The 20,674-nt window shown below is 34.7% G+C and overlaps 3 protein-coding genes across 3 annotated transcripts; all 3 read left to right on the top strand.

Annotated features, from left to right (window-relative positions):
• Nucleotides 1–789: 789 nt before the first annotated feature.
• LOC117934391 (WD repeat and HMG-box DNA-binding protein 1) lies at nucleotides 790–7,769 on the top strand. Its single transcript, XM_034856045.1, has 12 exons — nucleotides 790–1,131; nucleotides 2,018–3,111; nucleotides 3,298–3,474; nucleotides 3,628–3,741; nucleotides 5,154–5,258; nucleotides 5,605–5,739; nucleotides 5,817–5,872; nucleotides 5,979–6,078; nucleotides 6,159–6,275; nucleotides 6,408–6,534; nucleotides 6,650–6,780; nucleotides 6,898–7,769. The coding sequence occupies exons 1-12, from the start codon at nucleotides 858–860 to the stop codon at nucleotides 7,360–7,362; spliced, it is 2,895 nt and encodes a 964-aa protein (XP_034711936.1). The 5' UTR covers nucleotides 790–857; the 3' UTR covers nucleotides 7,363–7,769.
• A 1,493-nt stretch (nucleotides 7,770–9,262) lies between these two features.
• LOC117905121 lies at nucleotides 9,263–10,919 on the top strand. The gene has a single exon (XM_034818028.1). The coding sequence runs from the start codon at nucleotides 9,338–9,340 to the stop codon at nucleotides 10,655–10,657; it is 1,320 nt and encodes a 439-aa protein (XP_034673919.1). The 5' UTR covers nucleotides 9,263–9,337; the 3' UTR covers nucleotides 10,658–10,919.
• A 9,233-nt stretch (nucleotides 10,920–20,152) lies between these two features.
• LOC117904140 (basic leucine zipper 43-like) lies at nucleotides 20,153–20,620 on the top strand. The gene has a single exon (XM_034816654.1). The coding sequence runs from the start codon at nucleotides 20,153–20,155 to the stop codon at nucleotides 20,618–20,620; it is 468 nt and encodes a 155-aa protein (XP_034672545.1).
• The last annotated feature ends 54 nt before the right edge of the window (nucleotides 20,621–20,674 follow it).

Below are 20,674 nucleotides of genomic sequence, written 5' to 3' on the forward strand. Positions count from 1 at the left end.
ATACAAAATCTAGCTTTATTTCTAATCATAAGTGGAAAGATAATTGGTCTCAATGGTGCAATAACTAGGTTTGTAAGTTGAGAGAAGTATTGAAAGCTCAAAATAATTTATCACTGATAATATGTAGGTGGTAGGTAATAATTTACAAGTGAAGTTTGCTATGTAGGCGATTCACACAATTTCTTGTCATGTTCGTCCAATCTATCAGTGGATTAGTTGTTAGTATTTAATGTGCTATGCAAGTAACTATTGTAAACTATTCTACCAATTAGTTACTTGATGAATTGCACAATAGCTAGATCGATAGCTTCTGTCAAACATGGTTAATCATGGGAGGGTATTACCATCATAAGAGTTTGTTTAATAACCGTTTTCGAAAAATTATAAATAATAAGGTAGGATAAGATAGGGTGGGATCAAATCAAACTTGAACACATTTCGAACCTGTTATGAGGATTAAAAAAATGATCAAACTCATCCCAAATTCATTTATATTTTTCTTAAATTTGTCCTATTAAGAGTGGGACAGGGCAATACCCAAAAAAACCCGACCCAGTGCTATTCTAGGTCCAATTGGTGGAATCTTAGCTCAAGTCAATCCAATCTTAGCTAAGGTGTGTTTTCTATTGGGTTGGGCTGGGCTCAAATATATTTGTAGTTAATCAGGTGGTATGAGTTGCATCACGGCCCAACAAATTTGGGTCCATTGGAGAGTGAGCGCGGGGAACAAATTGGCGAGCGACGTGTTTTGTCCCGCGAAAATTAAAACGCGTCTCCCGCCAAAATCACAGTATGAGAAAGGAAACGAACCCTAGCCAACATTTCAGAGTCGAGACTCGATCCCATCAGGAGGCGCCATGAAAAGTCGATCTCTGAAGCTGAGAGAAGCCCACAAGAGCAGTGGAGCGGCGTCATTTTGCTCCATTCTCTGGGACCTCCGCGCGCAACACCTCCTCACTTCCTCTTCTAATGACCTCTCAATTTGTATTCACGATCCGCTTCTTCCTTCCAATTCGCCCCAGATTCTTCGCCATCACAGAGATGGTGTTACTGCCTTGGCTCTCAGCCCCAATTCGACTTGCCTCGCTTCTGGCTCCATTGATCACTCCGTCAAGCTCTACAAATTTCCGGGTATTTTGTTAATTGTCTGGGTTATGTTTAATTTCTGAGAAAACAAAGGAAAATAAAAGATGGGAAAATTCTGAATTTCTGATCTACGTTGTTTTGCTTTCCATAAAACCTGAAAATGAAAATTAAATGGTCTGTGGGTGGAATTGGACTTGTTGGATTTTTGTTTTTGATTAGCTTTATGTTGTGTATAGTCAATCCACAACAGGGTGCTTCTCAGAATTTCTTCTATTGGGGCGTTAGGTTTGTGGAAGTTTGCCAGGCTGTTTAGAGAAAATGAGGTTTGTTATTAACTAATCCACCCTAATGAGTAAATTATTCAAAAGACAAGGAAATAGGAATGTCATCTCTGATTTCTGGAGAAATGATGATCAATTCAACTAATTCAAATGGTTGTATTACGTTGAAATTTTGTGGGGCCTTTTGTTTTCTTGAATAAAAATACAGTATATGATAACCCCAAAATACCTTCTGCATAGGAACCCTAGGCCTCATTTTCCTCCACTCCTTGTTCGTTCCTCATCCTTTCTCTTGTGGTATGAATAAAGAGTCTTAACCATAAAAGAAAAGAATTTTAGAAATAAGGACCTTCAGCTAATTTGTGAAACTTTGGCTCTGGTGTGCTGGATAGTTGAGCCGTGGAAAGCACATTTTGTTCTAGATTCTTTATTTTTCTATTTGAATTTGTTTTGAATTTCTACTTGCAAACTTCAATGCTACATGGCTGGTTGAAACTATCCACTGGAACCTGCAAGTTTTTGTTTTGTTTAGGTTTGTGTGTGTGTTTGTGTTTTTGAACTAGAGTGAAAAGCATAACCCATTGGTCTTAGGTCAGCTGGTTCCTAAATTTCTAGTTTGATTTACCTTTTATGGATATATATTTTTTCAGGGGGAGAATTTCAGACCAATGTTACCAGATTCACATTGCCAATTCGTGTCATTTCTTTCAATAGATCAGGTAGCATATTGGCTGCTGCTGGTGATGATGAGGGCATTAAACTTATCAATACAATTGATGGTTCAATTGCTAGGGTTCTCAAAGGGCATAAAGGATCTGTCACGGGCTTAGCTTTTGATCCCAATGGTGAATACTTAGCATCTGTTGATTCAATTGGGACTGTTATACAATGGGAACTCCATTCTGGAACTGCCTTACATATCCTTAAAGGCATAGCTCCTGACACTGGTTCTGACCTTTCCGTTCTGAATGTACTTAGCTGGAGTCCTGATGGGGAGACCTTAGCAGTTCCTGGTTTGAGAAATGATGTAGTGATGTATGATAGAGACACAGCTGAGAAGCTATTTTCACTGAGAGGTGACCATGTGCAGCCTATTTGCTTCTTATCGTGGTCACCTAATGGGAAATATATGGCCACTGCTGGTTTGGATAGGCAGATTCTGATCTGGGATGTTGATCAAAGGCAGGATATTGACAGGCAGAAATTTGACGATAGAATATGCTGTATGGCATGGAAGCCAAATGGAAATGCTTTAGCTGTTATTGATGTTATGGGAAAGTATGGTGTGTGGGAATCAGCTGTTCCTTCATCAATGAAATCTCCAACAGAAGATGTTCCTAGTTTGCAGTCAAAGAATAGTAATGGGCTCCTCTTGTTTGATGAGGATGAACAGGAGCCAAGTGCATCTGGCAGTTTGAGCGATCTTGGCGAAGATAGCCATGGAGAATCAGAACCGCCTAGCCGGAAAAGATTAAGAAAACAGTCTACATATGATGAAGATATTAATGATGATTTGCTGAGCTCACTTCCAAAGGTTGAGTCCCGTAAAAAGGCTTCTCATAGTCACAAGGAAAGCTTGAATAATGGGAATGAAGGGCTAAAAAGTACATCTGCAAGGCTGAAAATGCAGGAGGCTTTTCAGCCAGGAGCTACTCCTGTGCAACCTGGAAAAAGGCGCTTTCTTTGCTACAATATGCTTGGAAGTATAACCACAATTGAGCATGATGGCTACTCCCATATAGAGGCAAGTTGTATTTTGTTTTGCTATTTGATTTATATATATATATATATTTTTTTTTTAAATTTCTGATGACTTTTTGGTTAACTGATAAGACAAAGAATTGGGTAAGAACCGAGTTTGGCTGCCAGTAGGATAGGTGATTGAGTTTTTTGATGTGTTATGTACTGAGGGACAATGCCTTGGATGCAGATAGACTTTCATGACACTGGCAGTGGTCCACGAGTTCCAGCAATGACTGATTATTTTGGTTTCACAATGGCTTCATTGAATGAGCATGGAAGTGTTTTTGCAAATCCATGCAAGGGTGAGAAGAACATGAGTACTCTTATGTATCGTCCATTCAGTACCTGGGCAAATAACAGTGAGGTTAGGCCATGCCTTTTTAAAATTATTTGAGTTCATGGTTTGCTTATTGCACACATGTTTACAGTCAGAGATCTGTATCTATAAATGAAGAACTTCCAGTTTTATTTTCAAGGCTTGACCATATGCTGACCTTGGTTTGTAACACAAATCTAGTGGTCTATGCGGTTTGAGCAAGAAGAAGTGAAGGTTGTGGCACTTGGCTCTGCATGGGTGGCTGCCATGACTAGTCTTAATTTCCTTCGCATCTTCACTGATGGTGGCTTGCAGGTCAGTCATATGTTGACATCATTTTATTGTTCAAAGGTTTCCCTTATAAATTTATTAATTTTCCATCATGTAATACATGTTTTCTGAATTTATTATGGCTAAGCACATATGGAAATTACCTTGAAATTTTCTTATAGAATTGATAACTGCACAATGAAGACTGCTAAAACCATGATTTTTCATCTGTTAATTTCCAAGGGTCAGAACTTACCCTTAATGGAAATTGTTTGCTCTAAAAGGGGAGAAAAAAAGAAGGTAAAAAATGTTGAAAGAACCAGCACTATAAATTATAGAGGCTCAGCAAAAAATGCCAGAGGTTGAAAGGAATGTGTTTTTCATTTTTTTCTTTTTTGAAAAAGAATAATTGGAAACTTAAAATAGGATAACAACAAAGAAAAGCTTGAATATTCATTAATGCTTGTTATGAAGATCTTCTATTTTTAGATGGAACAAATTTTGAATGCCATTTTTTTTAATGAAATATTGATCTGTACAGAGTGACATTTTTTATTGAAATGTTTAGTTTGGTGAATCTTTTAGAATTTATCTAGATGTTAGGGCAATTAAAACACAAAACTTGAAGCACACACATCAGAACCTGCTTTCCTTTAATGTAGAAAGCAAACATATTTGCAAAGGAAAACATGTAATGAATTCTTATAAATTAGCAAGACTTGGGTCAGTTTTTTTAAAATAGAAGAAATGTTATGGTATTTTTCAATATTAGGAAGACATGATTGTATATATCAAAATTAATGATACAAATATATTATTAGTGGTATGCCCTCACCATATTAAATATTTGTGTTATGTGTGCCATATCAAATCTGTGGACCATGTCCATTATCCATGAAACATGGATGTGGACCAAATGGTTTATTGTAATGGCTTTATATTTGCATACTCCATCTAAAACCTATGTTCCAGTGGCACATATTTTCCATGTTCATCTAGTTTTTAGTACTCTGCAAATTACTTAGGCTCTAATTCTCTAGCAGTTGATTACTAGTAATGAATGGTAAATGTTTTGCACTTGTATTTTTAGTGCAATTTTGACAACTGAAATAACAGCTGGAAGTGTAAAGCAATAGGCACTAGGGTGAAAGGATCTTCTGCAGAAAGGGTACCTGTTTCTCATGATGGTGCCAACTGATTTCCTTCTACCTCAGTGACTTTTCTGAAGAAATCAAAACTTATAAAAGCAATGAACAACAACTTCCCCCCACCTCACCCCACAATGCCTTATTATTCTTGAAAATTCACATTTAGCTTTTAAACTTTTGTTGCCTTTATATGTTTACATACCTCTTCTTACATGCTTGTTATTTTTTAGTAATGTGCTGTTTAGATTTACATCTTGAAGTCAGGTTTGGTGTTTTCACATCTGTTTGGTGGGTTTCTTTCCGTTGCAGAGATATGTCATCTCCCTTGATGGGCCAGTGGTGACTGCATCAGGCTTTAAGGATGAACTTGCAGTTGTCACTCATGCCTCTCACTGTCTTCCATCAAATGACCAGGTCCCTTTGTCACCTTAGTGAATCTCTATAAGAGGCTATCATAAATTGATTCTTTTTTCAGCTTCTGCTAGTTAAACCAATGCTTGACCTGATTTTCCTAGGTCTATCTTTAGCAATGAGTGTATTTATAAGTTCAACCTCTGCTAATATAGGAGAGCATGTTGTTCAGATGTTGAGCTTGTTAGAAAAATTTATTAAAATATTTGTAAAATTATTAGTCATTTTCTTATTAAAAGCACTCTTGCTTTTGACCTGAAAAGTAGGTTCATTGGGTAAATAGGTTGAATTTGTATACTGTTAGGCAAAAGTAGAATTCTGAAATATGTTTCTCCCCTCAAAAAAACAGATGCTAGAGTTCAGAGTGTTCAACATTTCTAATGGGACACAGCCCCTCAAAGGGCATCTGCCATTAACTCCTGGTTCATGTTTGACATGGTTTGGGTTCAGTGAAGAGGGCCAACTAAGTTCTTATGATTCTAAGGTATGCTTGCACTGTTCTCAGCTCATTCCATTACTTAATTGAGATTTGGACTGACCTTTATTACGTAAATTGTGTAGGGAGTGCTGAGAGTGTTCACAAACCAATTTGGTGGCAGTTGGCTCCCACTCTTCAGGTTCAAGCTTCTTCTATTTAAGAACATTGAATGATTCTCATAATTTAAATTTTCTGTTATTGCTATACACTCCTCCATTTGTAAATAACAAAGATCTGATATGCAGTGCTAGTAAAGAGAAGGCAGAGGAGAACTACTGGGTGGCTGGATTGAACATGAACAAGTTGTTTTGTATTGTTTGCAAATCTCCTGATTTGTTCCCACCAGTAAGATAGCTTATATGTTATAACATCTAGTCTATCTTCTATTTCTTGTCATATATTCTGATAGATTTTCCACCTTTCAGGTGATGCCCAAGCCAGTTCTCACTCTTCTGGATCTTTCATTTCCTCTTGCAACCTCTGATCTGGGAGCAGAAACCCTTGAAAATGAGTTTATTTTGAAAAACATGCATCTATTGCAGGTTTGTCTCATTTTCCTTAAACATGTGGCAATTGTGCCTTATCAAGAACGCTATCAGGCTTGTTGGTGGGAGGTTCAGGAGAGTTGCAATGCTATACAACTACTGACACTTTTTGATTTATACTCCTTGCAGATTCAACAAAGAATTGAAGAAATGGCTGCTGCAGGCCTGGACACTACTTCACTTGATGATGAGGCTTTCAATGTAGAAACTGCTCTTGACAGATGCATCTTGAGGCTGATTGCATCCTGCTGCAATGGTGAGCTTTTACAATTCCTGAACTACATAATCAGGATGCAATTAAATATATGCTAGATTTTCCTTGTAAAATGTGATTGAACTCACCATGGTTGCTTGTGGTGCTTATTTTTCAGGAGATAAGATTGTGAGGGCCACTGAACTTGTAAAACTTCTATCACTGGAAAAATCAGTTAAGGGTGCGATAAAGCTTGTTACAGCCCTAAAACTACCAAATTTGGCAGAGCGGTTTAATAGTATATTGGAGGTACGCCTGCAGTTTCTGAACAAGTGTCTGGAGTTCTTTATTACTGATTGTGTGAGGTTGGAAGCTACTCTTTTTATTTGAAATGTGGTTTTTCACACTTAATCATCTTCTCAACAGGAAAGGCTACTCAATGAGACCTCCAGGCCTGCAACCCTCCCACTCACAAGCTCAAACCATGATGCATGCACCACACCTGATGTTGTAACGAGCAAGTTCTTAACTTCTATCCAAAGCAGTAAACCATCCCAACCTGTAATTCCCTTACCCTCACCTCAACTGTCCTCTCCTCTCTTTGCAAAGAAAGGGAAACTACAAGAGGGAGCTAAAGTTGGAAATGAGAAAGTGGAACAACGCCGAACTGCAATTGTGGAGAATATAGGGAAGGTAAAGAGTTTAGCCGAGGTCAAGAGTATCGAAGATGTGATGAATCAAGGAGAGGCTAGTATAGGTGAGATAAAAAATGGTGCAGTAAATCAGCGCCCCTCTAATCCATTTGCAAAGTCATCAAGTAATCAGGAGAAATCCTCATTATTTGATGCTATCAAGAAGATGAAGAAGGTTGATGAGACGGGTAAAAGATAGGAAGGAACAATGCTATACCATCTGGCCCAAACACACAATCAAGCATCTCTCTCGTCCAGATTTTGCTTGCAAAGAAGAAAGCAGCTGTTGCAGTATGGTAAAGGGGAATGGGCTTGACCACTGTAATTATATGTTAGCCAAATTCTTTAAGCACTTGCTGAAGTTGTGGTGAGATATTCTCTCTAAGGGTTGTCATCCAAATCCAATTCAGTCTGTTGTATGAAAAGCAGGAAGTAGATTTAGTGGTAACTAGTGAGGTATTCCTTGGAATCAGAACCAAGGAGAAACCCTCAAGCCGTAATCATCTTATGTCAAACAACATTTTTAGTGGTAACCGATTCGAAGTATTTGTAATGCGGGCCAACAAATTTGAGTTCCATTCGACAGAAGAAGGTTCTATATGCTGATCCTGATAGTCTCTGCTGTTTCTGTTTATTGATGGGTAGGTAATTTAGGCGGTTGTACCCATCATTATCATGTTCATCTTCAATAATCGTATTACCAATAAGTTAAGAAATCCTCATAATTCTAAGAGGGGGTGTGAGCGGGTAGCACATGGGATAATGCAAGGCGGAAATTGCCATAAAATAAAATTGATTTACATCATTGCATTTGCTTTACTCCTAGCTTACTTCAAATTTAAGAATTTGTCTTTGGCATACTAATGGAATCCAAGGTGTCATCAATTTCTTTTGTGAAAAAGAGGTTTCACCACCATAATGAGTGTCATGTCTCATTTTTAATTAAATTAGTCGCTTAAAACATTATAATTTGTCGAGATTAATGCAAATGTCATTTGCACGTGAGGAAATAAAAAAACATGAAATTATACAATTCTTTTTATATACCACATTTCCTATTATTAAATTACTCACTAAAAACACCATCAAACTTTCAAATTTCTTCATTAATCTAGAGGGTGTTTTGTAAATTAATTTTATGACTTAATTTAAATAAAATTTATTTGATAAAATAATTCAGTATCATAACTTCAAATTTTAAAATAATTTTAAATATCAAATCAAAATAATTAATTTAGTTTACATCTAAAATCTTTTTCTTTTAAAGTAAGATTAAATCCTTTTGGATAAGAAAACCTAAAACACATGTCAAGGTGAGTTTATATGTGTATAATATTATTAATATAAATGTAAAATAACATATTAAATAGAGACAATATCTTGTACTTTGTACAATCAAATATTTACTTTTCAATCTCTTAAGAAAAAAAAAAAAAAAAAAAGATTGCATGAAGAGTTCTACCATAAAAACCAACATCAATTTAAGAAATCACACAAATGTTAGGTGATTCTAATGATTCATTTATGTTAATTTAAGATACCACAACTCCCCACGTGATCATTTGGTCGTTGGGTGAGGAATGGAAAAGTTGTCCAAGAAAAAGTCACATGTTTCCTAAAACAAGATTATAAGATTTTATGTATTATATATCACTTTCAAAAAGTATATATTTTAAAATTAATATATTATTAAATAAATACAATAAAATAAAGCCCAAATATTAAAATCTGTTTGGATTTTTTTTTCTGAGAAATAAAAATTATTTAATAACACATTGTACTCGTTAATTTTAAAATGCCAAAACCTTAATTGTATGTCATGATTTATAATTTTTTTAAAATCAAAATTTTAATTATAAAAATAATTTATAAGCATATTTTTTTCATAATAACAACTGAGTGTTTTTTTTTCATTTATTCATAATTTTATTTTCTGTAATACAAAAAAATTAAAATTAAATTATTAAAATTGATTTTCAGTCCGGTCGAACCGGAGAAAAACGTAAACATTTTCCACTCAACCAAAAATAAATAAATAAATAAATAAATAAATAAGGGAAAATGATTTGAGTTGGGGAAAGAGAAACCATAGGTTTTTGGGGGAAGTTTCAGGGAAAGCCAACAACCCATAAAAGGGGCAAAAACCACCGCCTCCCTAACAAAGCTTTTCTTCAATGGCGGAAGTGTCATACCTCCTTCACCTCCACGAGGACGAAGAGGATCACGACCACGCTCCTGAGCATATCGACACCCTCGATTCTCTTCCCTATTGGGGTCTCCATGACTTCGACAGCTTCAACGTTTTTGTTTCCGATCATCCTCCCATCGCTGTCCATACCCGTGACCTGTTCCAGACCCGGCCCGAGCGTTCGCTTCATGTTCGAGCTGTAGACGACATTTCCGAGCCCGATTCCATCACCAACGTGGATCTATTGGACCGCGAAAATCAGGTGAATTTCGTTTTGAATTTGTTTCATCAGCGTGTTGAGCAGTCGCATGTAATGGGTGAGACTGATCTGGTTTCGGAAACTCTAGATGATTCGGGTTTTGGGGTTATTGAGGGAAATGACGAAACGGGTTCGACTTATTTGGACCTGGATTTAGGGCTAGGGTTCGGTGCGGAAACGAATTGTTTGGGGGTTGAGAATTGTGATTTCTTTGTGTCTAGGAGGGTTTCTGGCTCTGAATCTGGTGAGTCATCCACGGTTTCTGCGGCGGAACCGTTTGGGAGTACTGTAGGTTATGTTGGGTTTGAATCAGATTCGGATGAGGATGGGAATGCGTTAGAGGGAATCGATCTACAAGCTGAGGATGATTTCAGGTTGGACCAAACTCATGATGATGATACAAGTATTCGCCTTTGTTGGGATTCACTGCAGTTAGACGATCATAGGGAGACGAATGAAGATTTCGAGTGGGAGGAAGTGGATGATGTGATTGATGAGAGAGAAGTTCTAAACATGGTTCTTGGTCCTGATGAGGAGGGACCCATCCCATTATTGCCTGTAGGTGAGCCCGTAGAAGTGGATGTGGGGAGAGAAGAAAATATGGTGAGTTTGGATTGGGAAGTTCTGTTGGCTGTTGGTAATTTGGACCGGACCCTGGAAATAGAACATGATTCAGAACCTTATTTGGCTGATCATTATGACTATATTTACACATCTGAATATGACATGTTGTTTGGCCAGTTTGCAGAAAATGAGAATGCTTTGACGGGTAGGCCACCTGCTTCAAAATCTGTTGTCAAAAATCTTCCTGTTGTGGTTTTGACACAAGGAGATGTGGAGAATAATAATGCACTTTGTGCTGTTTGTAAGGATGAGATTAATGTTGGAGAACTAGCAAAGCAGTTACCTTGCAGTCACCGCTATCATGGGGATTGCATTGTGCCATGGCTTGGTATACGGAATACATGCCCTGTTTGTCGTTATGAGCTGCCTACAGATGATCCTCAGTATGAGCAAAGGAGAAACCGAAGAGCTGGTGGCCAGTGAATGGCAATTAAGGTCACCTTTATATGGTTTTGAAATCTTTTCTGAGAATTTCATTGTGTAAGATGTAGATAATGATTTTGGAAAGAAATCTGTCTCTATCCTTGACGATAATGAAATCCTTGATAAAATTATGTGTTAGGTCAGGTTCTAAGAGTGTTTTATTGGTAGATTCTACACTAAGCGATATCCATATGAATAATTTTCCATGTTCCATACATTAATTGTGCTTGTTTCGTCTGGACAGTGATACTTTTGCAATCAAGTATAGACTGTATATATGTTTAGGAGATATAAAATATTCTGTTTTAAATTTGTTGTTCCTATTTTTGTTACAGATGGTTTTCGCATTAGATTATCTTGGTATAGCTTTTTTAAAGCCAGGGGCTACAGTTGTTCTGGAAAGTTTTGGTATGAATCAAAGCAGGATGAGTTTTTTCACATTTTTGTTTTTCCTTTCTGTTACATTTTCATTGCCAAGTTGTGTGTAGCCTAAATTCTTTCCATACTTTCAGTGTATTATTTCTGCAATGTAAGATTTGTCATAAAAAAGAGAGGGTAAAAAAAACAGGGGAAATATGAAAAAAAAAAAAAAGTAAATCATTTTTTGAAATTTGATATTTATAGAAACTTAGTTTGATTTCCATTAAATCAAAATTTAAGTTGCATGAATTCAATAAAATGTTACATTTCACTGCATTGATTCTTGTTCAATAAAAGTTCAATTGCCTGAAACTACACCTTGAAAAAGAGAGGGTAAAAAAAAAAAGGAAATATGGAAAAAAAGTATGTAATTTTCTGAAATTTGATATTTATCAAAACTTAGTTTGATTTCCATTAAATTAAAATTTAAGTTGCATGAATTCAATAAAATGTTACATTTCACTGCATTGATTCTTGTTCAATAGAAGTTCAATTGCCCGAAGTTGTGATCTTTTTCGACTTCCTGATTTGATTATGAAGCCATATAGTTCCATATGAGCAATAGACTTGAGATGTGTCTCATTATACCGGCGATATGGAGCATTGTATATAGGAGAGATTTTTGGTTCTTGTAGAAATGATTAGAAGAAAAAAGTTGGCTATCAATAAAACAAGGATTGGAAGGAAAAAAAGAGAAAGACACCAATAGGCATAAATAAAAAATGTAAGATAAAATCTTTGGATGATCATCTGTTAATTCAGAATATTAGTTTGAAATTTCATCAAATGCCTCCCTCCCCTTCTTAGTTGTTATTTTCACTTACCTCTCACTTGATTTAAAATAAGGGGAGTATTTGATGAAATTTCAAACTCATGGTCATAGTAGCTAAGTGTATATAACTCAAACCTCATGGAAGGTGAATGAAATTTACCCATGGTATTTTTCATTATTGTAAACAACTATGGCTATAGTGATAGTTGGAACTTCTGTCTTAAAGATTTATATTTAGTACATGGAAATAAAGAAGGAAAATAAGGAAACTATATTGTGTGTGAAAGCTTAGTTGACCAGATTGCAGTGGTCCTGCAATGCCACTTAATCTCCTGTTGTCAAATTAATATGACAGTTACATCTTCAGAGAATCCTTGCCCACAAGGAGTCAGTGTCCCTCTGGAATTTGAACTGTTCCAGATCATATATGGAGGAAAATGTTATTTTTTCTTACCATTATTTGAATCTTTTGTTTTTCTTCTTTTATTGGATATAATACATTTTTATGGGTGAGTTTTGCTTGAAGTAGCAAAGCACAGATGGAGTTGTAATGCCTGAATTTATTTTTTAACATGTTTTCAAGCTATGCAGTTGCTTCACTGCCTTCAATGTTTTCTTTTTATTTTTGGTTTTTTGTGGTTTATTTATTTATTTATTTATTTTTATTTCCAATTTTTTGTTGAATAAATGTTGGTAGAATGACGTGGTTGAATTAAAGATACTGAAAATGAAATAATAGTCAGCAATGAGTATAGCCGGATCGAATCATAAATGAATTCTGTGTCAGATGTAGCACTGGGTTGTGATAAGTAATGAGAAATCGACTGAGGATATAATTCAATAAGATGCAATGGTGATTAGTGACTTTATCACTAAGTTGTGACTTTGTGTTAAGTGAAAACTTTCCAATAACATGGGATGGCCAAATCATCCTTATCAATGTATTGGGAAAGGCCTCAGGCTTTCTGAAACAATGAAAAGATGTGGTCCTAAGATGTAATAGAATTGAGAAAGGATGGACACTGAGAGTACGTTGTGGACTGAGATATGGCATATAAATGCATAAATGACCTAGCAAAATGAAAACAAAAGTGATGTCTATGCCTTGATGAATTCAAACAAACAATGCTGCCTGATATCACATGCTTCAAGGTCACATTTTATTTTTTAAAGCTTTTCCTTTCTGGTTTCTCTTATTGATGTATTTTATCCCTTCATTAACAAATAATGAATCGATATCATTGAGTGCCACTTCAAATGTGTAGGAATATGCTGTTAAATTTTGTGACAATTTTTTATCTGCTCAATCAGATTAGCTTAAGGTTATTTCTTGATCTTCTGCATTGTATGATTACATCAGCTTTTTTTTTTTTTTTTCCCCTGTTTTTTTACATCAGCTTTTCTTATCATCCTCTATCATAGATATGAGCTTGGATAAAAACATCTTTTCTGGAAGAGGAATCCTGTCAAACACAGATGGTATTCGTAGAGTTCTGTTTAGCAAACACCTTTCTTTGTTCATTTGTGGTGTCTGCTGTCATTTGCATTCTTAAAGAGCACTTCTTCATTTCCTATTGTTAGTTCTTAAATGGGTGATGAGGTATTTTATTTGCAGATGATCTGCAACCCATTCTCCTAGTCGCATCTCAAAGTTTAGAATTTCAATTACCAACAACCCATTTCTTGCTTTGTGTTTCGGGTTGATTCAAAAGCAAGTTTTTTTTGTTGCTTGGGTGTTTGCTAGGATAGTTTGAGGCTGGGCAAAATGTCCATCTCTGTTCCCTATATCCATTCTGAGCTCTATGGTGGTTAGTTAGGCCCCTGTAAGCAGTGTCCGTAGGTGCATCTTGGTTCACAACAATCAGCCTGCAATTAGTTCTTTGGTGACATCTGACATTTAGACTTTCAGGCTACTCATTTTCCCTGTCCTTTAATTGTCTTATTCTCCTTTCGTAGTTAATTAGGAAGCAGGCAATGCATGGTCTTCCCTCACTCAGATATTTGAGAGTGGCATCCCACCCCAGGGCTAGAAAATAAATAACATAGTGGAAACATGGTAAGTAAAATTTTGATCAGTCAATTCCATTGAAGTTTGAATTTTCGTAATTTGATTTCTAATCTCATGAGTCGTCATGGGGTTTTCTTAATCGACTGAAAATGGCAGCTGAATTTGGCAAAATTTCACTTCCAAGTTTAGCTCTTTTCATCCTGGATTTTGTCAAAAAATTACATATTTGTTGATGATTGGAGCCATGGGTAATGACGTGATTAAATTGGGCGATCTATTTTCTATCAGAAGGGTTGATCATATTTTGGTTTCAAAATCATACAAACTTTTGAGAATTCAAAATTTGCATTACTCTGCTAGTTTAAGAGTGTGTTTGGGAGTGATTCTAAAAATTGTTTCTAGTATTTTTAACATTTAAATAATAAAAATTTTCAAGTATTAAAAATATTAAAAACGCTTTCTAAAATCACTATCAAATGGGTCATAACTCACTATCAAATGGGTCGTAACTTTGTTAATAGAGATATGGGGAGTTCCAAACCAGCTATGTTTTGGACTCTGCTTTGGCTACACCCTCCATCTTTATAGTTTTTTTTTCACGAGCTGTAAGTCCTCATTTGGAAACCTCCTTTCATTTTTCTACAAAATGCAGTATAAAACAGGGAAAAGGCTGTCAAGTATCGCATTGGCACCACGGCAATTATGTGAAGAAAATGTTGGAGGAATACTTTTAAAGTGGACAAAAGACGAGTGAAAGAGTGAAGGGAATGCTAAGCCCTTCTCTCTGAAAACCTTAAAAAAAGGGAAAGAAAAAAAAGAAGAGACAGAAACTTATGGTTGTGTAATTAGGTGGGTGTGATTTGACTATATGTTTTTAATGACATTCATTGTCTTCGACCATGAAATTTTATCAGATTTTTCAGTTTATTATCTACTAAAGTATTGTATACTTACCATACAAAAATATCTTTAATATTTCTATATATTTTTAAATTATTTTTTGCAGATTTTTACAAAAAAATAATTAAAATTATTTCATTTAAAAAAAAAAATTGTTTTTTATTCTACCAATAATAAGTTTAGAGTTTCTTAATAAAATAAAAAAAGACAAGCTAGTCAAAGATGTCTTTCCAGGAAATCTGAAAAAGACCTCTAAGGCCTGCTGTTAAATCATGAAGAAAATAGGGAGGCCAGGGAGAAGAAAATGTCATCCATTAGGAAAGGTGAATAGAATTTACCCTTTTGAGGAAGGGAAGAAGGAAAGAAGAAAAGATAAGATAAAAACCCTTTGGAAGGGTTGTTGAGAAAAATAATATGGTGTGACTTAGATGATAGGTGGAAAGCTAAAGCATAAATGTTGGCCTTTCTCTTTAACATATGTTGAATCAGAGGCATATATAATTTCATGTACTCTTTTATACATTTTCCTCTTTTAGGAAATTGCCCTTCTCCAAAACCAATTCATCCCACATATCTTATCTTCTACTCTTGATTAACAAAGAAACTATTTAGCTTATGTTTTTGTTTCTTTCAACATCATTGTTTTTTTTTTTTTTTTTAAGGAACATCCTCACTTCTCTTATCTTGGGAGTCCCACTTATTGAAAAGTACACTGAAAGGAAAAAGATACCACAAGGTCATGAACTTATAAAGAAATATTATAATTATAATTCAATTAAAAATTATATTAATTGGTTGGTTAATTAATAATGTGGATAACCCTGTGATGGTCTATGTTGGACAATTTGTTAGTGATGTCAAGACATGAACAATGTTCCAAGCATGATAAAAATTGAAAGATTGCAAATAGTTTCAAATCCTAAGCATATCAGATCTAGTGTTTTACTTCTTGAGCCATTATTATTATTATTATTATTTTTTGTTTTTTGGAGAGCAAACATTGTTCCCAACCTAATGAATATTTTCCTTAACATTTATATAGATATAATCTAATATATCTTAGCATGGTGGACTTTGTTCTCAAGGAAAACACAATGCTCACAAAATCAGCATTTGCGAGTTTTTGCATTATTCAATAACCCTTGCTTCCCTAAGTTCTATAAAGCCTTCTCACCTACATGTCTTATGAAATAATTTTGTAGTTTTTAATTCATCAGCATCTTCGATGGTTCTAGTTGCTAATCCAACAATTCTACTTTTTTAAAAGTAGTATAAGTTATTATTTCTTATTCCCTTCATCATCGGAAGTACACTTAATATAACTCTCATTTCTTTATACTTGACATATATATATATATATATATATATATATATATCAAATATTTGTCAAAGTTTTAAAGGACCCATCATGAGTTTTCAATCAGATCATACCTATTCTTATTGTCTTACAAGCATTATTATTCCCCTTAAAAACTTCACCATGAAGTTCTTTGAAGCTAAAAAATCACTCCTTACTAGGACACATGTGTTAATTAGTACTTCCAAAATTCAAAATTCATTCGTTTGAGTTACATATTAAAGACAAACTAGCTAAAACAAAGTTTGACTTATCATCTTCATACTTGGCCACATAATCGTTGAAGATCATATTGTCTTTATTCTTCTTTTCCAACTTACAAAATTCCTTCTTCCATTGCCCCTTTTCATGATAAAGAACACATTCATCTTTTGCAAGTTTACCTTAAGATTGAGAGTTGTCTCTTTTATCAGGTGTACAACTTTAAGATCAATCTCTCATTATTAATGCTTTTGCTTAACCTTCTTGGATTTTCTTCTTACATTCAAAGTTTAGCAAAGCAATATGCACAACATCAAAAGTCATCTTATCTTTTCCATAAAGTGATGTGGTTGTGAGGTGTTCATAATCATCAAGAAGAGAATTCAACAATAACAAAACCTTTTTCTCATCTAAATTCAACAAATTTACTACTATTTTATCAACGGCATGTATGTGATCATTTATTGACATGATTGATACTAGAAACAATTTTTTTTTTAAACAAAGTCGATTTCTAAACTCTTGGTTGTGTATTTATTCTCTAATTTCTTTCATAAGATTTTTGCATGTGTCTTCTTCATAATAGAATATTTTGAACTTCGGTGAAATATAAATGAATAAAGCTACATGTTTGACAATTGATTCTTGTCTATTCTTTATCATTCATGTCCTTAAGATTGTTTTTTTTCAAGAGCAATATCCCAATCCTATTAGTAGAAGATATCCAATACTTTGCATTGTCATGTCCCATACAATTTCTCTACCTCAAAATTCACATTGACAATCATAGTTTTAATTGAAGAAGCCTCAACAATCATTTTTTTAGTTAGTAAACCCAAAAACAAACAACCCTAGATAGAATTAAGCTTCGATACAATTGTTGTGCTAAGGCCTAGTCCCACAAGAATAACATCAAATAACATCAAGTATTAATGCCAATTGTTGTTCTAAGGCTGAAAAAACTCAAATAATATCAAATATATGTCATGGACATACAAAGTAAATAGACTCTAAATATAAAGAAAAGTAGTAAGAATAATAGACATAAAAGGACACATTATTTATAAGGTTTGGTAAAACTTAATGCCTTATCTATATCCTTGGATGATGATCATCAATCCATAAATTTCAAATTTCAAATTCGAAATTACAAAAATTGGAAGAATATCAAACTTGGAGACTCTTCGTTGCCAAAGAGCTTTCTCCACATTAATATTGGCTATAGCTATTGAGATGCCTTGACTAAAGGAAGTGAACTTATTTATAAGCCTTAAAACCTTTGACAAAACTAATATAGAATCAATGTGAGACAAAAAGTTAATAGAATTAACATATATTACTTAAGCCAAAAAAACCAACAAATCTCTATCTTAGAGGAATTAATCATGCACTACCAATTTCCATAATTTAAATTTTCTCTAACAAGTGAACTAACAATCACCTTGTCCAAATACGCCTGTAAACACCATACACCAATAGGTGTTCAAGCTCACAAGACATTAATCAAGTCTAAACAATGATTAAATTTGATTGTTGTCGCCACCTTGGTCATCATATTTGTTAGATTACTAGTAGTCTCAATTTTTGAATGCAAATCTTTTCTTTATTAATAATTTCACGTATAGAGTGAAATCGAACATTGATATGCTTCATACATGTGTATAAACATAGTTTTTAGTTAAGCGAATAACATTTCAACTATCACAACACACTAATTTTGAACATCCTTAGTTTTCAAGTAACCATGTAACCCAATCACCTCTTGACAACTTTAGGCAATGCCATGTACTTTACCTTTGTAGTTGACAAAGTGACAGTACATTGTCAAGTAGACTTCTAACTTATAGGTCATCTAACAAGAGTAAATACATAACTTGTAGTTAAACAATATTTATCCAAGTCATCCACGTAATCAAAATCAACATAACCAACCACATTTACCAAGATCATCATCCGGCTAATTGAAGCAATTTCCAAAATATACGTATATTGTATTACAAAATCCATTTCTTAACTTGCCAATGTCATAACATTCATCAATCTACCTATTGTAGTAGAATAAGGAACTTGTGACATGTACTCATATTATGCATTTGTGTTAAGAGATGTAATTGTACTAATCTCGAAATGAGAGGCAAGCATGGTACTTATAAGTTTTGATTACTTAGTCATGCCAAATCATTGTGCTTGTTTCTCCAAATATTGTTTCTACCAAACATCTTTCTAACTTTAAGTAGATCTTTCATTTCAAATTATTGATTTAACTAAGCTTGCGACATTTTGGTTTCTTCAAATATTGCTTCTACCTACAATATTTTTTACTTCACCAAGATGTTTCATTTTAAATTGTTGATTTAACTGAGTTTTAACATCTCAATTTCCATCATGCTTTTTGACCATAATTGGATGTTGTTTAGTCACATAAGGTTTATGTTGAAATGCATGCTTGGAGAACTATAACTTCTTATTTTAAACTTAAAATATATATAACGTTATGTTCTTAATGCCCATCTATGCATGTTTTTTAAGTTGTGGACACCTTTATCATCCATGTTATGGCAAAACATTAAAGTACTCAACACGAAAAATCATAAAATAGTAATGCTTCTAAGTTGATGTCACCAAAGACAATAGATGGTTGATTAGTCATAATTTTAGCTTCATATCCTATTTCATATTCAATATCCCTACTTGTTATGAAAAAGATAGGGATTTGTGTATAATGCTTTTATTTGGAGGCCTAATGTTAGGTTGACTTACATAGATGAGTAGTTGGGTTTGATGCTAACGAGGTAGGTTCATCATAAAGCAACCCTAACTTTGAAATCAAGTTGTTTCTACCCAATAATGAACCTCTTAATTATAGTTGAGCATGACCTTGGACTTGTCTAAGCTAGTTTCACTTCCATCCACATGTATTTTTTATTCAAGTCCCCTTCTATTTTCAAATTAATATATAAGATGAGACGACAAGAAATTAAGCCTTTGTCTAGATTTAGATTAGATATAAGTGTACTATGTCGGTAAAACAAAATGTGGTAGGTATTAGTGTTCAAATTTTGAAATACGTATGAGATGAGAGAATGAGTAACTAAAGTGAATTCTATACCTTCTTGGATTAGGCTATGACTGTCATTTGAAAATAAATTGGTGTTCAATGAAAATAGACCAAACCTTTATGATATTTGATATCACATTTGACGATTTGTTTTGAGAGCCATCATTTAAATGGTTGAACTCAATAGGTGTTCAATGAGACTAGATCAAACCTTTATGATATTCGGCATCATACTTGATGATTTATTCTAAGAACCATCATTTAAATGATCCAACTCAGGCTTTAAAACGTCATTGCTATACACCAATATACCTATATCATGGCGAGCTTGGTACTTGATCCTTTACAGGCATTCATTAATAGTGAGAGAAGACATGAGATGTTGTGAGAGCAAGCTGTGTTATCTATGCAGAATAGTGATTTCCAGAGCATTAATATGAGTGGCCAACGTCCATAAATGCTTTGCTTGTGCTCATTCATATGAATGCACACCAATCTCACACGCATACACCAAAGGTGTACAATATTCTTGCAGATTAAGCAACTCTTTTGAGACTTTCGGCTCATGGAGTCGTAGTAGTTGTTGGTGTTGTCACTTCTCTTCACTTATAAAAGCCCTCTATTCTCCCTTCCTTCATGGTTTCTTACTCCCTAATTTCTCTCTCTGGGACATCTGAAAAATCTAAGGCATGCAGACAAGTGAAAAGAGACTCCATAGCCAATCTCATGGAGACTCGTCTCATCATCTTCATGGTTGTCCTTCTGAATGTCAACTGAACATGCAGACAGACGAAGTCAAAGCACTCCACACACAAACGCATGTCCAACCAGTTCAGGATTCAAGCCATTTCAGCACATTATACTTGAATACATTTTGGGGCAACCCTCAGATTCATCTTCCGATGTTGCATGAGTTCTCCCCAAATGTATCATCTCTCAGTAATGACTCAACTTTTGATGCAAAGAAAGGGTGCCAACTGAACGCTGTGGATGAGAAGAGGCATAAGAGGCTGCAATCCAACAGGGACTCCGCTAGAAGATCGCGCCAGCGCAGGAAAAAGCAGCTTGAAGAGCTGCAGTCTCAGGTCAATCATCTCTTTGCTGTGAATCATCAGCTCACTGAAAAGCTCATCTATTTGTTGGACTGCAACAACAAGATGCTCCAAGAGAATGCCCAACTCAAACAACAAGCATCTTTCCTTCAAAAAGTTATTGCAGACAGAAAACACAGTTCAAATTTTAACTGAAGCTTTTACATCGACCCATCAGTACCAGTTCCATGGGATGGCTTCACTGCCAAG

This window comes from Vitis riparia, chromosome 17, assembly GCF_004353265.1.
Source record: "Vitis riparia cultivar Riparia Gloire de Montpellier isolate 1030 chromosome 17, EGFV_Vit.rip_1.0, whole genome shotgun sequence".
Lineage (NCBI taxonomy): Eukaryota > Viridiplantae > Streptophyta > Magnoliopsida > Vitales > Vitaceae > Vitis > Vitis riparia.

Excerpts from the sequence above, each read along its gene's own strand:
- LOC117905121 (XM_034818028.1), top strand. The coding sequence starts at position 9,338 with ATGGCGGAAGTGTCATACCTCCTTCACCTCCACGAGGACGAAGAGGAT.
- LOC117934391 (XM_034856045.1), top strand. The coding sequence starts at position 858 with ATGAAAAGTCGATCTCTGAAGCTGAGAGAAGCCCACAAGAGCAGTGGA. Across the intron at positions 5,740-5,816 it reads TAAGTTCTTATGATTCTAAG|GGAGTGCTGAGAGTGTTCAC; the intron begins GTATGCTTGCAC and ends TAAATTGTGTAG. Across the intron at positions 6,276-6,407 it reads AAAACATGCATCTATTGCAG|ATTCAACAAAGAATTGAAGA; the intron begins GTTTGTCTCATT and ends TACTCCTTGCAG.
- LOC117904140 (XM_034816654.1), top strand. The coding sequence starts at position 20,153 with ATGCAGACAGACGAAGTCAAAGCACTCCACACACAAACGCATGTCCAA.